Raw genomic sequence first — 18336 nt, 5'->3', positions numbered from 1 at the left:
TTCTGTACTTGACAGTTTAGCACAAAACAGTGATCTGAATCTCACCACCTCATTGTATGTACACATTTTGTAGAGAAATGAGACATCAGTTACATGCCCTTCCTGCCCCCCACTCCCTCCTGTTAGGGCTGAATAGCGGAACTATTCTGTGCTATTGAAAGCCTTTAAAAAAAAAATAAATCTATGCATGCTATTTTATATTCTAATGTATTATTCATATCAGTACATAAGCTTATGCTTGTCAGTTTTATCTTGTGTATAGAACTGATTACTTTTGACAGTATTTTTGCACTGTTTCTTTTCTTTCTCTTTTTATAAAGTTCTATTCAGCATTAATTGACTGCAATAATTTTTTACCCCTTTCACTGCCTTTGTGTAAATAGTTTCTTATATGCTTTTGCAAATATGAGAATGTCTTCAGTCACTAAGGTTTTTTTTTTTGGTAAGGCTGTCCTTCATATTCACAGTATACAATAAACCATTTTTTTTTTCAAGGAAAACTACGCTCACGTTCTTTCCTTTACCAGCTTCAGGTTCTGTATTTGCACCTACCATGTTTGTGTTCGTTGCCCATGTTAATCTGGGAGGCGCAGCCAGAGCCACAGTGAGCTTTGAAGAACCTTCTGTGATCCAGGCTTCCTGGGGTGCATGTGCCAGGCTCGTCCCAGGCTTTTGTGCTGAAGTGTATACTCTGCACAGGCTTCCTGAAACGAAGGTGCTATTTCCCTGGACAAAGGGTTTGCTTAACAAGATAAAGTTAGGATAAAAACAGTCAGCTAGTGCCCTCTTCCTAGGCTTGGCTGTAGTTAAGTGGCCTGGGCTTTCTGGAATAATAAGCTCTGGTGCAGTTTTACGTACTCCAGCAACAATTGCTGGCTGGAGAGCAATGACAGCTTTCAGCAAAATGAGCTGACAAACCATTCTTCTCCAGCAGTTTTATTTTCAGAGCAGCACTTACAAGAAAGAAAATATGATGAAGTTAACTAAACAATGGCGATGTGTTCTCACTCTCATACCTTAAAGGCTCCTCTTCCTCCTTCCACCACTAAAACCAATCTCCTGACATGGGGGGATTCTCAATTGAGACCCAAAGTCATATATGGGCAGAGAAAGCAGTCCTGCATTTTTTAACTTGGAAAAATATTCTTGTTCCTCTATTAAAAGTAACTGCTAACATAGTAATAGTAGAACAGTTTTAATGCAGTGAAGGCAAAGGTATGGCTATGAGGAAATACGAGCTCTGCAATAAATTTACCTTAACTCATAAAGGGGATTAAAAAGCCAGAACCTGCACAGTTTGAGTCCTGTGTGAGCTCCGAGGTAGGTGCCAGCGTTCTCTGAACGGCACCTGTTGAGGTCCAGGGCCTTACAACGCTGAATCCCCACCAGCCAGGAGCAGTGATGGGCCTGCAGATTCCCCAGCTGAGGGAACGGTGGTGGCTTTCCCGCACAATGCGCAGGATTCATCATCCCCCATTTTCGCCTTCTCTCAGCTAAGCAGCTGCAAAGAAAACTGATTTGTGAGAAGAGGAACTGGATACTAAACTAAACAAAAAAGTACAGCTTTTGCTAATTAATTTGTCAGATTAAGTGAAATTACTTAGGCAAAAGTAGATGTCACAAAACTATTGCACTCATGTAACTGCACAAGTGGAATCAAGAGGGGTCAAGACCACTTTATTTACTTTACACAAATAAGACACACATTAAAATCCATAAGGAAAAAATGGCCATTTTTGCACAGGTGCTGTCAAAAGGCATAACCTTTAAGAAACCATGGGTGTTTCCTTAAAAAAAAAAAAAAAAAAAAAAGAAGGCAATTGTAGATGTGTGGAAGCCAGGAACATTTTACAAGGTCTAAGTGTGTTTGTCATTCCAATTATAGGACATACTCTACCGCTTTTCAAAGCGCTCCAGAAGGTTTCCATAACAAGGCTTTTTAAATAAAGGTTTGAAGGATTGCATAGATTCAAAGGCTCAGTGGTCCTCTAATTCCTTTTTGATCTCTGAAATGTATGGATGATCTTTCCCGTGTGCTACTTCCATGATAGCAATTGCCTATGAAAAGAAAAAAATATTCACACAATTGATTCATATATAACACCAGGCTATAAATACTCTCTTTAGAGGTTTGAAACAGTCTGACACCTCTAGCTACTTTTTGTCCCCTTGTAGTCATAAACCCAGTAGGAAATAAAATGAAATTCAAAACTAAGTAATAAAGGTTTTGTATTCTCTGAATGTATCTTTCATCTTAAAGGATCCCAAAGCACCTTTCAAAACGAGATTCCTGACAAAACTACTTTGAATGCATCCAGCTCCAGGACAGAAAACTGCACGTGAGGTGGGTAATATTCTGGCAGAGGACTTAACCGGTATCAGACAGAGCTCTGTTCCTACCCATTTATCCTTCTTCAGCTGTCAGACTGATGAGCAGGCCTATTCCAGAAGTTACGTTAAGGCACTTCAGACTTCATTCTGTAAAACCTCAACCGGTTCCGGGGGCTACCACTGCTTTCCGGAGGAAGCAATCGTTCAGGCAACCACCGAGGCAAAAACCCAGATCTTGTCAGATTCAGACAGATGCTGCTGTGCCCAAACTCCCTGCCGTTTCAGCCCGGTCCTCAGTCCTGCCCTAAGAGTGAAGGTTTCAGGCAGCCAAACCCACCGACTTGCACTTTCCTGTCAACCGTCTGCACTGCACTGGAGAGTGGGTGTAGAGGCAAGATTGCCGCTTGAGCAAAAATCAGCAGTGGCCGCAAATATATGTAATAAAAGGCAGCAGTAGATAGGGCTGAAAGAAGCAAGTTTGGAATAAGTCTGAGAATATTAAAAGACCACAGTGCTAAGATAAAGCGAGGAATTGCAGCATCACAGCATTTAGTCATTTTCTCCTGTGGAAACTTTTATCGAATTATGTCCTTGTATTTCTTAAGTCAGTAGGAGAAGAGCCTTTGGTTCCACCTCAGCAGCAGTGAGAAATCACTCCATTCCCCCTCCTGCCTGGAAGAAGAAAGGAGGGCCTTCTGGATGAGCTGCTTGCAAACTGACAGGGAACAATGGCTTTGTTTTTCCACTAAATCCCAAACATCAGGGGCTGGGATAACTTTGGGCAGTTCCTGTAGGCAGCTTTTGGAAGTGAGTCATTAGAAAGTGTTTGTGTTAGGAAGCTAACTATGCCAACAAACCTACCTACAGTTCCCAGCCCCCCATCCCATGTTCCTACTGGCCCAAATCCCAGTTTTGGTCAAAGCTTTAACACCACAGCGAAACACCACAGCGAAGGAAAAACCTATGCTAATTTTAAACCAGGTAACAGTTAAATTTTAGAGCATATATTCTCGTAGTATCTTTCACCATGGCTGGATGGCTCTGTTATTACTGGCTAAAAACCTGCCAGCATCTAAACAGGAAGGAAAAAAAAAAAAAATGAATCGTGACATTCCACACCAAGTCATTATATGCTACAGTAGTCACTGATGCTTAAGAAAGTAAAGTAAACTTCTGTCCAACAACAGTAGGGGAATAAATTTAAGAAACATGGTACAGACTAATAAAAAATAATAAGAATAAAAACCTAAGAATAAGGAACAGACTAATAAAAAGGAGTGAAGAAAAATTTAAAACTAAACGCTGTATTTGCCAATTTCAGCATTACCAGATGCATTGAATTCCCTTCAGCTATTTAAAAATCAACGGGTTCCAGAACAAATAACCACCAAAAGCATGCCTAGTTTAACTTGGATATAGAAATCACAGACTTCAATGAAACACTATGTGCCTTTTATAAGAGCCAAGCATTTTTTCTGTCCTTACCTAGCAAGTGAGGAGCAGCTGGAGTGCTGCTTCATTTATAACATATAGTACAGCCCTAGCTGGGCGAAGAATGTATAGCAAATGGTTAAGCACACTGCTCACTCCAGCTGCTGCAGCAAAAGTCCACTGTGAAAAGGTAAGACCCCTTGTATGCGAGAACAGACCTACACCGCATCTTCGGAAAAATCAAAACTGAGCCAAAAATCCAGTAACCAAACATATAAACACATTAATTTCTTAACCAAGCCAGGCTTACTGAGAGAGAAGCACATAGTGTTTCAGTGACCCCATGCCTGAACTGGTATTATTAATGAAGAAACCAGGAAATAAATACCCTCTTCAAGGCTTTGACTCCAGCCGGTCTGTTCTCCAGCGCCATATACAGTCTCCCTAATTTCAGCCACATGGAGGCAACGTTCAGCGAGTAGGAGGGATAATGTTTACTGCAAGAGAGACAGAAATTGGGCTTTATCAAACCTGGCAGTTTCATAGCATTTTCCCAGCCCCCTCCCAGGGGGCAAGAAGCTGCCTCTCGCTGCCCCTGCCCATTCACCGCTCATCCCCTCTGCCGTGACTGCCAAGAGTCAGTGCCAATTGTGTCTGGGATGGGGACGCCTGTCAATTGGGAATTGAACTGAAACTACCATATGCCTCTGAACAGCTGTCAGATGGCAATGACTTTCTGCCACTAGTTTTAATCTAGCCGGCTACAGAGAGAGACCGCATTGTTAGGAGTTTTTGGAGCCACCCTGCACCCGCAGAAGTAACTGCCTGTTCCACAATAGTTGGTCTTTAACGGAAAGCGAGGGGCCCTCGGCAGTGCGTACGGCACACATGCCATTCTCAACTCGCACACACTGAGCTAGCACAGTCCAGTTCAGCAGAGCTGACCTGGAATGCCAGGCTCGGAGCCAGAGGAGCTGGGCAAGTCCCAGGGAAGATAAATAGTACTGAGCCCCCAGGGGGGGAATGTTGGCTCCTTCTTTGTATCGCTGCTCTCTGCCAAGTGATCTGTGACTTTACGTTGGCATCTGCTCCAAAGAGAGAGCTTTACTTGCCCTTCCCCCAGCTGGCAAGAAAGTCACATCTCAAGATGAGAATCTGCTTGGGAGATTCGTGGCAGAATCAAACACAGTGCGTAACCGCCTGGCTCTAATGAACAAGATCACTACTATAAAAACACAGAAAAATTTATCAGGGAGAGTATTAATTTTTTCCTGCAGAGGCTGCCTTGCCCTACACAAGGGCTTCAGCCTGCACATTCTCCCACGCCTCCAGCTCTGGGGCAGCGGAGATCAGGGATATCAGGGCACCCACGGCCTCCGAGCACAGGAGCTGAGCTCAGCTCCAGCTCCCTCTGCTGCTCAGCCCCAGCCCCGGGACAGGGCTCCGCTCTCCTGCAGCCAGGACCACTGTGCTACCGGGGAGAGAAAGGACTGGGAGAGGGCGGGAGGCTGACAGCAACAGCGGGCTTTGCCTCCATTACCTTATAGAAAATACTGACTGCAGATGCAATTCAAAGCTCTGCTCTAGAAAAGTATTAGGATATTAAAAAAACCCAGTATTTAGCTAGCTAAGCAGAACTAGAACAGTACCGATGGTGGTACAAACTTATTTTGAGAACTCAAAGCAAGGACCTCAGTCACCTTCTGCTATATATTGCACATCACATTTTGACAGTAACAAAATCTGTCCCAGCATTTAAACATTCCTTTTTGAGCAGTGATGTCATGTGTCACGGGTAGCGTGTTTATACAATACGTACTGAGAGAAGTGATCTCTGCCCAAACGTGTCTTAATTGTTCAGATTACTGAATGAGAGAACTAAAAAAAATTAAAAATAAAGTCTCATATTTACCTGTATGGTCTGATAATTTTTTGCCCATAACGCAGTGCACCTTCCCAGTCTTGCACATAGAGACAGACACCCATGGCCTGGTACATCATATGTAACATGTAAACATTACTGTCTTCAAACACCGCACCCATCTTGTCCAGGCTGAGTTCACAGATCTCCAGTAATTCACTAGGAGGTATGAAGAAGTCAAGGAACCCAATAAATAAACGGTCTGTGATTAGATAACTACCTGGTAATGCTGAAGAAGAATCTACTTAAGCTTGTTCACAATAGTTCAGAGAAGTCCTCTTTTCTCCCAAATAGCATCAAAGTATCTGTGCGACAACCCCAGAGCTACTCTGAGAGATAGTCTACACTCAGAGGTATTCTGATCATGAGATTATTCCCCCTCCTACTCAGATATTATACAAAACTATCTTTCTGATTTAAAAAGCAGCTTTCCTGAATCACTACCATACCAGCAATGTGTCAGAAGAAGGGGGAGCGAAATTCCCCACACAGTGGGTACGGAATGAGGCGTGAGATAGCCTGGTCCGCTTCTGGCCCAATGAATCTTGCATTTTTGTCTGCACGGCACTGCTGTTACAACAGGTAGGCTCGTCACCATCAGCAATAGCTGCAGCCTCACACGCAGTCCCTCAGAACGGGGCAATATTAGAGCAGACTAACACCTACACTCGCTCTAGTCCCTGCCTTGTCGTGTGGAGACAGCCAGATGCTGCACTCTCAGAAACTGAGAGCCGCACAAGAAGGAACAAACACAGGGTCTCACAATGCCACAACACCTGCAAGGTTAAACTGCCCCTTGTCTCCAGGGACAACTCTTCAGACACAGAGAGGACAGACGTATGTTTAACTTCTAATGGTCATAGTATTTCTCCTGAAGCAATCCAGCAGGTAAGATTTTTAGGTCACACACCAAGCCAGTGGAGTCAGGGTTGAGACAAAGGATATATTTGTAGTGTTTGGCTCGCCTGAATTCCTCAATCACGTTCCTGGCGTATTTGATCATGTCCCGTACTGTCTCTGCTGATGGAGGATCATTCAGCTTGCGGATTTCCAGTTTATCTTTATCCTGAAGGAAACACAATGAACATTATAAGTGCAGGTTCCAAGCCCTACAAATAAAGGTGCACCTGCTACACAAAATTACTCTAATAAAAAGACACAGATGGGAACTTAAGCTCTTCAAAGAATGTAAAAACAAAGGTAGAATGTGCACCTGCAATTTCTCCCTAAAGCCTTGGCTGGGAATCCTAGAATCCTCTGCACCTTACAGTTCATCTGCCATTCTCTACTTGCATAAAGTCTCCTTCTTTTGAAAGACCCAAGAGCTTTTCGATTTTGTGATGAAAGCAGTTTTACATAGGAAATCTCACTGCTTCCGAGAGATTAGAGATTAAAACAAATTTAATTTTAAGGCTAGAAAAGCCCAAATACCTTAGGCCTAGTACCAAGTGACAGCTCAGTGGAAAATAAGACGGTATTAAATACAGAAAAGGATCCTTCGTATCTATAGACAAAACCCCATTCCCACCTATTTTGTTATTTCTGCTGGACCACTCCACTTACTCTTATCTTTCTGTCTAATTTACTACTTCATGAAGAGTCAGCTTCAATGTGGAGACAATCTTTTGATGTTTAAGCCTCACGCTGTTGCTAGATTTCTTTTTCCTTTATTATTTCGTCTGCCAGCTGAGAGGGCTATAGGGGACTCTCTCCAGAGCTGAAGGAGGCCAAGTGACAGGTGATTCCACGTTGTTGGAAATCACAGATGAAATCCTGGCTTTGTTAAACTCAGTGGCAAAATTATCAAGGTAACTGTAGGGAAAAACACAACTAGGGTATCAACAGAATAGCCTCAAACAAGAATATTGGGTACTATTTAGAAAAAGTTACAAAAGATGACACCATTTAGAGGAAGGAGTTGATTGTCTGGTCAGTTTGGGAAATAGCTCTCAGAAGGACACCTCTGTGAAAATGGGGGGGATAAATGATCTGGAATTTAAGGATCAGATTATGCCAGCCAGACTAATCTTGGCTGGAATGACAGATGAGCTACACAAAGCTCAATCCTCCTAGGACCTCCAGTGAAGGCACAGTTGTTTCAGTATCTGTTGGGTTTGGGTACCTTTTTTCTCTCCATACGTGCTTTTCTTCAAAATAACTAATCCCTTGTTTTAAGGAACACTGTCTGGACATCTGCCTTTGCCCTTTGAAGGGCAACAGGTGATGTCTAATGAACATAAATCTGGCCTGCACATCACAAGGGGCTGTGACCCTGGACCACCTTGTCCATGAGAAGATCGATAGGATGCCATTGCAGGAAAGCCCACTTCACAGATTCTGCTGGGTCTCCAAACCATCCAGCAGTGTCATGCAACGTCACCTAGACTTGAGTGAGATGTCCCAACAAGGAACTGCTGCAGGACCCTATCCTGGAACAGGACCCCAGAAATGCCCCAAGCCAGATTCACTTGCTGGGAGCTGGTAGAAAACATACAGTTAACAAAAAAAAAAACGAGTTCTGGGCTAAATTCTTTTGGCCAGGTAGTGCAGACACAGTATAATTATCTACCTTTAACAATGTTTTCATCTCTGCTTTGTAGCTCAACTTTAAATAGACCTCTACATCAGGAAAGTTCCTATTGTATCACAATTACAGTGGAAAGAATGAGTACCAGAAATTCTTCCGGACAGAAAAACAAAACCACCTCCCCCCTCTACTATCCTACTTTCCAAAATGTAATTAAACCAGACAGAATATTACATCTAAGGATATGGGTAGGTGCCCTGGCAGTCAGAAGCATATTTCACACCGATTTTATTACCTTTTCTTTTGTCATGCACTCCCTGCAATCACAATTAAAGAAATATGAGTCTCTTAACCGGTCATTTCTGTCTTCTGTGGGATACAACAGGTCAATATAGCTGGTAAAAACCTATACAGTAAAAAACACACCAGTCAGTGAAAAGCAGCGTAACTATACATATTTACCATGACTAGTTCTGGTATATGTCTGGTAACGTCATACGTAGTATGATGACTACATATTCACACAACTTGTGGATCCCTGCAGCCACATCACCTGCCTGTTCCCTCACATTCCAAGCCTCTCGGCAGCATCAGAAGTTGCCATTTGTGAATGCAACCTGACAGAGAAGTGTTTCCTTTCCGATTCATTACGGAATTTCCCTCAAATATTACCCTGGCTTAAACCCAGGAGAGAGATTCAGGTGTGGATAAGGAAACTATCACAGCATAAATCTCAGGCTCCTGTCAGACTACAAAGAGATGCCTACTTTTCAGAAGTAAAATAATGATTTCAGGTATCCAGCTTCGGATAAATTACAGTGGCCTGGTTTTTTGGAGGCTGGAATATCAAATTTTTTCTTTCAGAAAACCTACGAAAATTGGGGCAACAGCAGTCACTAGTAGCTTTAGAAACTTAGGAAAAGACCTTTAGATCTCTGAAAAGAAGAGAGGCCCAGTGCTCCAGTTCTAGAAGAATGAATATCAGATTTACTTCAGCAGCGATATTTTAAAGCAAAGAAAACCTGCGTCTGAACATTTTAAAGGCCCTTCACATGCACTATTCTTAAGTTTTCCTCTACTTCAATGGTCTTTAGAAAAGAACCCCTGCAACTACCTTTAATGCTCTGTTTTTAAAATGACATCTCCCCCAAGAAACATGTCATATGCACAGCACAGACCAAGGAACAGCTTTAATTCCATTTCCTCATTTATAGTTATTTGAAATGCTTTACTCAGTCTTTACACGTAAGGTTTCTTTCTTCTTTAAAGTAAAATGTACATGTAATGTCATACAGTACATGTGCTTCTTAATCTGTGTGATCTCACACTTTCCCTGACGCTCTTCTCCTCCCTTCCCTATTTTCAATGAATGTAAAATGCAGGAACCGCATTTACAGCAAAAAATGTTGTGATGCAATGGCTACATTGAACCTGAAGATGGAGACACAGGCCATAAAACCACACAGAGTCCAAGCAAAACCACGAGCTCACATTTATAAAATTCTTAGAAGTATCAGAGAAGCAAACACGCCAAAGCCAGGAGGTCCTGGAGAACTGACACAGCTTCTAAGACACAACTCAATCAAAAGAAGATGCCAAGCAAGATAAATCCTCCACATCTCTACCTCTCACAGTAAACCCTCCCCAAATATGCTGAAAATCTCCACGATTCCACAGTAAACTTCCTAAACCAGGATCAGTTATTGTCCATTACCACAATGCATTTGCAGTGACTGCCAACATCACATGCAAATCATCATTAGTAAATGGCATAAAAAGAAGTTGCTCACCTGAGTCATTCACTCTTGGCTTCAGCAGCTAAACTCGCTTTGTTCACAAGGGTGAACAGCTGTAACCCACAAAAATAACCTCTCCCCCCTTCTTCAAAATTGGTATCACGTACTTCAGAAAGCGGTAGGAGTTATCAAAATCAAACCTGAACTTATTTTGATCAGCATTAACCTTGCCCACCATATTAATAAATGAGCCATTGAAACTCTATGCAAACTCCATCCCCAGAGAGAATGTTCTGTATTTTCATCCCCTGCAGATATTTGAACATCCACCTCAACTCTGCTTAACATCTTTTTTCTTTTTTTTTGTTTTTTTTTTTTTTAAAGCAAAAAGCAGTTCTGCTCCTGCAGACTCCCTGCCAAGTTCATTATCTGATTGAGAAAGTTTCAAGGTAAAGCCAGAGCCTTAATCAATTTCACAGCATTTTATCCATCGCTGTTCAGCTTCACTCCACCTAAACACACACTCTTGTTCTTCTGTGACTTCCCAGCAAACGCTGCTGAGGTGATATGACCGAGTCCCATGTTTTCTGTATGCTCTGTCCAAACAGAAGTCAGAGGACTTATCTGTACCCATTTACCTTGTTTATTCTGGCTTCAATTTCGATACATTACTATTAAACTGGGAACTATTATAGCAGTAATAATTTGCTTTGATCTTGGAATTTCAAAGCACCAGCCAAACATCAGTAAACTCAGCCTCATTTTACAGATGGGTAAATGGAGACAGAGGGTAGCAGATACACAGTGACTGCTGCAGGTGCCCTTCCCTTCTTTTAGTACAAAATAGGACACTGCCTCTGAGAATCACTTCAGCCCTCCAGAGCCACCCCAATTTTTCCAAAGCAACATCTTACACTTCTGTGAAAAACAAGAGATCCTTCCTCCCTATCATTAAATTGTTATCTAATTCAAACGAATCCTGAAAAGCAGAATGGATCCTACTTTTCAGATGCATGTGCACAGAGTACACTAGTACACTCAAACACAGTGCATTTACCTCTTCTCCAGGCTCAATCTCTTTAACAGCTCTGACTTCAGCCAAGGTCCCCTTGTAAGTTACAATCACATTTGGGCAACAGCTATGGTTCATCAATGCAACGCTGTAGAAGTAGAAAAGTAAATTTTTTCCACCACCACCAAAACAACAGGCAAGAAGTTAAGCACCACTTCCCAAAACAAGTAAATCTGAAAGACTGAGTCAGTCTCTGTAAGCTGTTTTTATTCTGAGGCTTAACTTGAAGGTAACCTTGGGAAAATCTGTTGTACTGTTATTTATTCTAATGATATGGAGAATGGCTGTGCTAATGAATCATTACAATTTTTAAATCCTATTGTTGCAGGACTAGGCAAGTCATTATTTTCCTATTCTTAGAGTGATACGGACAGCTGACCTTAACTATCAACATCCTATTTAGGCACCTATGACTGACAGACTATTTTCCTCAGAGGAGAAAGAGAAACACATTTAACCTAAAGGAAACAAACAAGTACAGGAAAACAGAAGTAATTTGTTGCATTGCAATTTAAGATGGGCATTAAAATTTTAGCTGTTTTCTGTGCAAATGTAAACAGCTTCCATGTTTGAAGTGGGAGGGAAGAGATCTGTCTGTTGTATCAGCACACAACTTACACAAGAACTTGGACTGATAGAGAAAAGCATTCGCCCTTAATATCGAACTTCGAGAAAGTGCAATCAGCTGCTTATTTGAGATAAAATGTCTAAGTTTAATTCTTTCTCTTCCAATCTAGCAAAATAATAATTGTCTCTTCAGTCTTTTTAGCTCACAGGCATAACTGTTAAGTAGGAAAGATCTGGCTCTTGCATGCTGAGCATTTACAAACAAAGGATGGTGACGGACATGTTTCCGGAACATCCTGGTTTAATACTCTCCTCTCCCTACCATGACTCTGATCCTGGGTATTTCAAGACCTTAATTCCCAGTCTGCAGATCAGGGATATGGACTTCAGACTGACCTGACTGAGGAAGGAGAATCTGTGAAGCAAGGACTATCTGCTATTGTCTGTATGCAGCACTTAGCAAAATTAGGTCCTGCTTTAATCGGGCATGTGTGAGTTTCAGATTACTTTGACATAGATAAGCTACTAGAAATCTATGCCTCACAAGAAAGTCAACCTAAGCAGACAGTGATAATACTTTCAGTATGGGGTTTGCAAAGAACAGGGGCAGAAAATATCCTCCTTTGCTACAACATTAAGTGGGAAGGACAGACTTAAATAGCAGAAATGTTCCTCAGCCTTAAAGAGAGCTGTGCTCCCCCGTCCTCAAAATGCAGTTAACACTTAACATCTGCAGTTTATCTGCAAAGCTAAGAAGCTTGTACATGTTTTTTCCACTCTCAGCAACATAAAGCATCGCAGTTTTTAAAACATCTGAAGAGATTGAAAGAAGTTATGAAAGGGATTTACTGTTTGCCAAGGAACAAAGGTAGAAGGGATGCTGTTCAGGGAACACCAGGTGAAGGATTATACCCAGCCAAAACAGAAAGTTGTGAATAGAGCAAGTCACCTGCAATCCTTTTCATTTCACTTTGATCATTACATGACGTGCCTGTCCAGAACCTGCTAGCCAAGTAAGCAATTGTTTCCACCCAACTTGCATACAGTTCACAATCTAAACTTAAAAACAACTTTCAAGTGCAATTTTACCAAAATGATCTATTTTTTTAAAAAGCTGCTGCAAATCACTGGCCACACTTTAAGAGCTAATTAAAGAGCTAATTAAAGATATTTAAAACAAGACATACGAAGTCTTTAATTAAATTTCTTTCAGTAGAGATCTACTTCCATACATGTGCAAGAACCTTTGTTTGGTTTTAAATAAGTTAATTTTATTTTAAAAAACATTAAAATCAACCTACTCGGGAAATATGGCTGATCCCAAATGAGAGAGTTCTTCATCTTCAATTGTGAAGCCATTACAGTTAACCTAAGGAAAAAGAAAGACACTAGATCAGCTTCTGGTCAGCTAAGTACTCCACACTCACATGTCACATTCTCATACTTCAAAGTCAATTGCATCAATTTGCTTACAGTTTTATTTCCACCTCATCAGTACTCACAGGGAGGAGCTACATTAAATCTCAAAAAGTGGAGGACAAAGTTTCTATCCAAAGGAAGGTGCAGGACGCTACAGAACTGACAGTCCCACACTTACCCCTGCTCAGGTCACAACATCTTGGGGATTGGTCCTTAGAAGGGCAACCAAGAGAAATGGGGCTTGAAAAGAGGGCTAGAAAGCGTCAGAGAAAGCAAGACCTTTGCAAACACAAAGCTAAGCCTGACACTGACAGGGCAGAGAGACTTCACTTGGATATGACGAGTAAAGGGCCAAAGCAGGAGCAAGGAGCAATGCAGGGATAAACAATGGCAAACTCAGCCAGGCTGGGGCAGTACAGAGCTTTAATGGAGCATATGTTAGAGAGACCTGTTACAGTCACATCTGTCACCAAGGGCTGCACATATCAGCTACAGCTAAAGCACATAGAAAGAACAACAAAGGCAGTGAGAAAGACTTGAAACTAATAAAGACATAGAACAGGAGGGGACAGAAAAAAGACAGAGTATGAGGGGAAGTCTATTCCTAATTTAAACAGACACAGGATCAAAAGAGGTGGTTCACTAACCTTCCTTACAGAATAGATTCAAGTAGGTTTTAAAACCTTCTCCCTCTTTTATTCTCACTAAACAAGGGAATCTTACAGGAGCTTCAGCTTTGTTTCATGTGGTTTGTGTGACTAAGTGACCAAAACAGACCTCCATCAAGTACTTTATTCCACTTTCACTGCAAGTCACATAAATGCCAACAAAAAGAGAACCCTCTCCACATTCATCAACCTCTCCCTACAATCACCAAAATGTCAAAACCACTAAAACAACTCCTGTCACAGGGCCAAGTGCAGCTGAAGCTACAATGGGCACAGGAACAGTCAATCAAGTACAGTGTAAGTATTTGTTCTGGAAAGGTAAGAGTTGATGACAAAAGCTACCAACAATAGTATGTCCCACAAGCTGGAATGCAGCTCGGACTGGATTTTGGAAATACACAGATACTTTCCAAAGCAACTCCTCAGGTATGAACTGTTCAGGATGAGTTCATGATTAAGGAAAGTGGCCTCTTTCTCTGATTCACTCACTGGTATCTTTCTATCTTTGCTTGATCTTTATCCTGCTATTTTTAGCAAGGTAGCATCCAAAGGCTCCCTGTCTCTCAAGATGAGCATGCTACTGCACTAGCCAATGTATGAGCATACCTGAACCAAAACCAAAATGTAATTGCTGAATACAAAAACAATAGAAGGGAAAGATTATATCAACAGCAAGTAAGAACATAAGGCTACAAAGGCTGACATCAAGAACAGCTTGATGATTCTGAATCACAGGGAAATACGTAGTGACCTATCATCAACTCCCCTCCATTAAGCCAGAGACAACCCACTTCTTGAATGCATCATACCAGAAATGACACAAGAGGAAGAATTAGAAGGGATGAGATACTACTGGTTTCTCCAGATGAACACATGGCTAAAAAAGGCAACATGGAGGGAGTAAAGAGACAAAAGCAAAGAAAATTAGAGCTCCATGTTTTTTCCAATGGTAGAAAAGAGAACACATGCAAAGGGAGGCACAAAATTATGCAAGATCTTCAAGGACAGAATGAGGTGCTGGAACTTGAGGCAAGAGACACTGTTTGAAGAGCATGACAAGGTGAGACTGAGGAGGCAGAGCTCCGGACTCAACAGCTAAGTTCCACAGGCACAAAAAAAGAGTGGAATGATGCCAACAGTTGGGGAAGAGAGTGGTGAAAGGCAAGAATGGTTTGGACAAAAATCTTTGTTCCACTCAAAAGGAACAATTACACCTTAGCTGTGTTAAGTAAGAATCAAGATCAGACAAAGCCCACAAAAAGCAGTGAGCAAGCAGCTGGAGGTATCCAAGGCCCAAATGACTGCCCTGAGCCATAGAGAGAAAGAATGCTGAATGGAGGAGCAGAACAGACACAGAAAGTATTGAAGCAAAACAAAGGAGCAGCAGCGTATCCATACTATTGGTTTTAGGTCAAGTTAATTAATTATTAGGAAGCAAGTACAGACATGCCTCCTTCTAGAAAGGTTTGTGCTAGAGCTAAAACCTTAAAAGATCATGTCCCATAAAACACTTCTGAGGAGCATCCAGATGACCTTTGGAGATTTTAGTTCAAAGAACTGCTATGTCCGCAGTGGCAAATAGTTGTCAGATGATCAAAATGTGCTTAAGGTGACACCTAAAGGTGACAACAGACATCTACAGAGAAGATTGGAAGGAATATCAGATTTGGGAGTCAGCACTTCACAGAAGTCAATTAAAGTACCATGATCTGGTGGAACTGGTCCAGGACAGGACACGCAGGGAATGTCATTATAGCCAAAAATAATGTAATCTTTGGGGATTCTGGCTACATTCTAAGAAAAACATTCAGAAACACCACAAGAAACTGGATGTACTGATGTTTTTAAAGGATCCCTCTGACAAACGTAAATTATAAAGTCTTCAAAACAGAAAAAAACTTCCATTGAAGGTAAAAGTATAATTAGGAACAACAGAATGGATGATGAGCAGATGCTAAACATGCTGAAGAATCATTTCCCTCCAGAGTAACAGTACCTTTGTATTAAGGTAATAGTAACTGTGCCTCCTTGTCAGTAGATGCTGAGCTCCACCAACCAGGGTATTACCATCTCAGCCTTCACCACAGCAGTCAACGTTTGTCCCCATCTCAAAAAAATTAAACTTTTTACTCAGATGTTTAAGTTTAAACCAGCTTATTTTGAAGCACAGGAGGAAAAAGAAGAAAATGGATCTTTCAATATTCCACTGGTGTGTTACTCCATCCACTACAATGCATTCAATTTAGATGCATATGAAAAGCAAGTGAGAAAAAAGACGCGACACATTTCAGAAGTTATCTAACAAGACATCCTGCCTTTCCTTCATCTCTCCAGATGACCAAACTACCTGACTGCATTTAAAAGCCAAACACCAGATAAAAGTTTCAGACTGCTCTTTCTGCTTCTCTGAAGTTTACTCCCTGTGAAGGTCAAACACAACGATGACCTGACCAGCAAGGATTTCTACAAGTTTGAAGCCTGAATGAAGGATTTTGCCTCTGCAGGGTCTCAGACCAGCAGCCTGCTTTGTAAGACCAACAACAGCTGCACTATGCTTGGCCCACAAGAAGCCTAACTTTGACAGATCTAATACAGGCTGTTTCCCATTTTCTTCTGTGTTTGAGAAGCACCTCATAAAAAGTCTGCAGACAAGAGTCTCTCCCCTCACCACTGAAACGGGGCATGGCCAGCCTCTTCTGCTCGAAGAAGTGGATCTTCTCCATCAAGCACACTCACCTCTCTCTAAGGTAAACACAGAGCTACCATTTGCGTTGCCATTATCATTTTTCCCCTTTCACAAAGGCTAAAATCCTACAGCACCATTCACCTAAGCAGGCTGTGTTCTAGCCAACTTACTTGTGCAAAGAGAACTACAAGGGCAGCATTGTCAGGGTACTCCAAGTGCTTTGAGTAAAAGTGATGAAGAGCAGCAATGTCGTTCTGAATCAGCTCTCTCTTTTCATTGTCTAGTTTGTCAAGGTCTGTGGACAAAGAATACATTCCATTTCAGTAACAGGAACACTCCCCCGTGAACTGCAGCTAGACTTAGGTTAGAACAGGCCCAGACTTAAAACAGAAACCCCTCAAGGAACAGCTACTTGGAAGTACTGCAAGAAGTGCCTGTTCTTAATGCTGCTTCAGCCAAAGCCACACGTGTGCTACAAAACATGCAGGATTAAAAAGCATTTTCTAATATCTTTACATTAGCAGCTAATTGTACGCAAATTTCCCTTTCTTGGGAGAAGGGTTACAGTGTTTAAAATGCATCTGTTAATGCTGGCAAACAGACCAGCCACCCCTGGCCCTCTAGAAGCCTATCAACTGTGGGTAGCTACCCTCAGCTGTCTAACACGACCTTACGAGCTACCTGAGAATGCCCATGTCTCCATGGGCTGGAGAGTGACCATCAACAGAGATGTGTTTAAGCTGCAGATATTTGAGGATAATAGGAGACAGCAGGAACATCAGCAGAAATGTCCTGGCACACCTGCCAGTCGTACTCCCTTATGGGTTTGTTCAGAGATCTACTCTCAGGCCCATGACAGGTTGTAGCCAAAGCTGTGGCCACTGAACCTTTTTCTGCCTGGTCCACGCAGAGCAAGCTAGGTGACTGACCATATACTCCTGGTCCCTTCTCTTTCCTCAAGAGCAGAGTGTTGGAAAATGTTTCCTAATCCTCTCAAAGTGGCAGCGTCACCAACTCATTCCTGCTCCAAGAGTCCCAGCAACTCATCAGTTTCCCCTCTCCAACTCAAAATAATAGTGGAGAGAAAAACATGCAGGAAGAGAAAAGGCTGCACAACAGTGGAAGAAGCAGGGAAATTATCTGTAAGAGCAGACGTGAATGACAGGAGAGTCATAAAAAAATACTGCAGAAAATTAAATAGGATAATTTCATGAGAAAAAGTCAGAAATTTTGAGGTCCAACTGACAACCAGGCGCCTTTTCCTCTCCTCTGCAGGGTGCTGCAAAGAGTAAGGCAACTGCTGAACACAGCAAAGCTGTGCTGAGAGATGGGGAGAGTTAACAAGGCAGAAGGAACAAGGGATTCTTACTAAGAAAACCAGAAACGAAACAGGGACTCCTAGAGGAGAAGGGGGACACTGCAACATAGAAACATTTCAGCCTTTTAGCTCCCAAAATAATAAATTATTGAATACAAGCTGCAATGCAGAAGAATATATAGAAATTACTTCAACACCTACCCAACCTCCTCAACCTCAATCCTACTAACCTACCTGTAAAATCCTTACCTTAGGCAAAGTCAAATGGCGTTTTTCCCCCCTTATTTCCCCAGTTGCCCCAACAGCTGTGACAGGAGCTTTTGTCCAGGAAGCAACTAAGACCGTAATCTTGCTGTGCTTGGTTGCTCTGCTACCTCAAGTCCTAGCAACGACGGCATTTATTCAGCATTTTATAAAGAGTTTTGGAAGCCATCAGAGTGAGAAATGTGAATATACAAACCTATTGCCTTGTTGCATATTATCACCAGCACCAAGAAAGAGAAACAACAGACCAGTGAAAACTATGCCAGGATGATTACTAGTCCCCTAGTTGCTGAATTTCTAACTCTGCCTCACCAGACATAAGCAGTAGCCTTCTAGTTAAAAGCAAGCCATTGCTTCATCTCCTTCCTTGGATTATTTTGGAGCATTTAGGACACG

At 42.0% G+C, this 18336-nt stretch overlaps 1 protein-coding gene across 1 annotated transcript in view; it reads right to left on the bottom strand.

Moving 5' to 3' along the window:
* Nucleotides 1-1641: 1641 nt before the first annotated feature.
* Nucleotides 1642-18336, bottom strand: part of SMYD2 (SET and MYND domain containing 2) — a 29679-nt gene continuing 12984 nt past the window's right edge. Inside the window, exons 5-12 of the mRNA XM_074168121.1 lie at nucleotides 16529-16653; nucleotides 12887-12954; nucleotides 11004-11106; nucleotides 8506-8616; nucleotides 6629-6749; nucleotides 5675-5849; nucleotides 4151-4259; nucleotides 1642-2058 (exon numbers count right to left, since the gene is read on the bottom strand). Of these exons, the coding sequence (XP_074024222.1) occupies nucleotides 1978-2058; nucleotides 4151-4259; nucleotides 5675-5849; nucleotides 6629-6749; nucleotides 8506-8616; nucleotides 11004-11106; nucleotides 12887-12954; nucleotides 16529-16653 (893 nt within the window). The 3' untranslated portion in view covers nucleotides 1642-1977. The remainder of the gene's footprint in view (nucleotides 2059-4150; nucleotides 4260-5674; nucleotides 5850-6628; nucleotides 6750-8505; nucleotides 8617-11003; nucleotides 11107-12886; nucleotides 12955-16528; nucleotides 16654-18336) is intronic.

Source organism: Numenius arquata, chromosome 2 (assembly GCF_964106895.1).
Source record: "Numenius arquata chromosome 2, bNumArq3.hap1.1, whole genome shotgun sequence".
In the NCBI taxonomy this organism is placed as follows: Eukaryota; Metazoa; Chordata; class Aves; order Charadriiformes; family Scolopacidae; genus Numenius; species Numenius arquata.
Note: the sequence above shows the minus strand (reverse complement) of the source record. Positions and strands in the feature narration are given on the sequence as shown.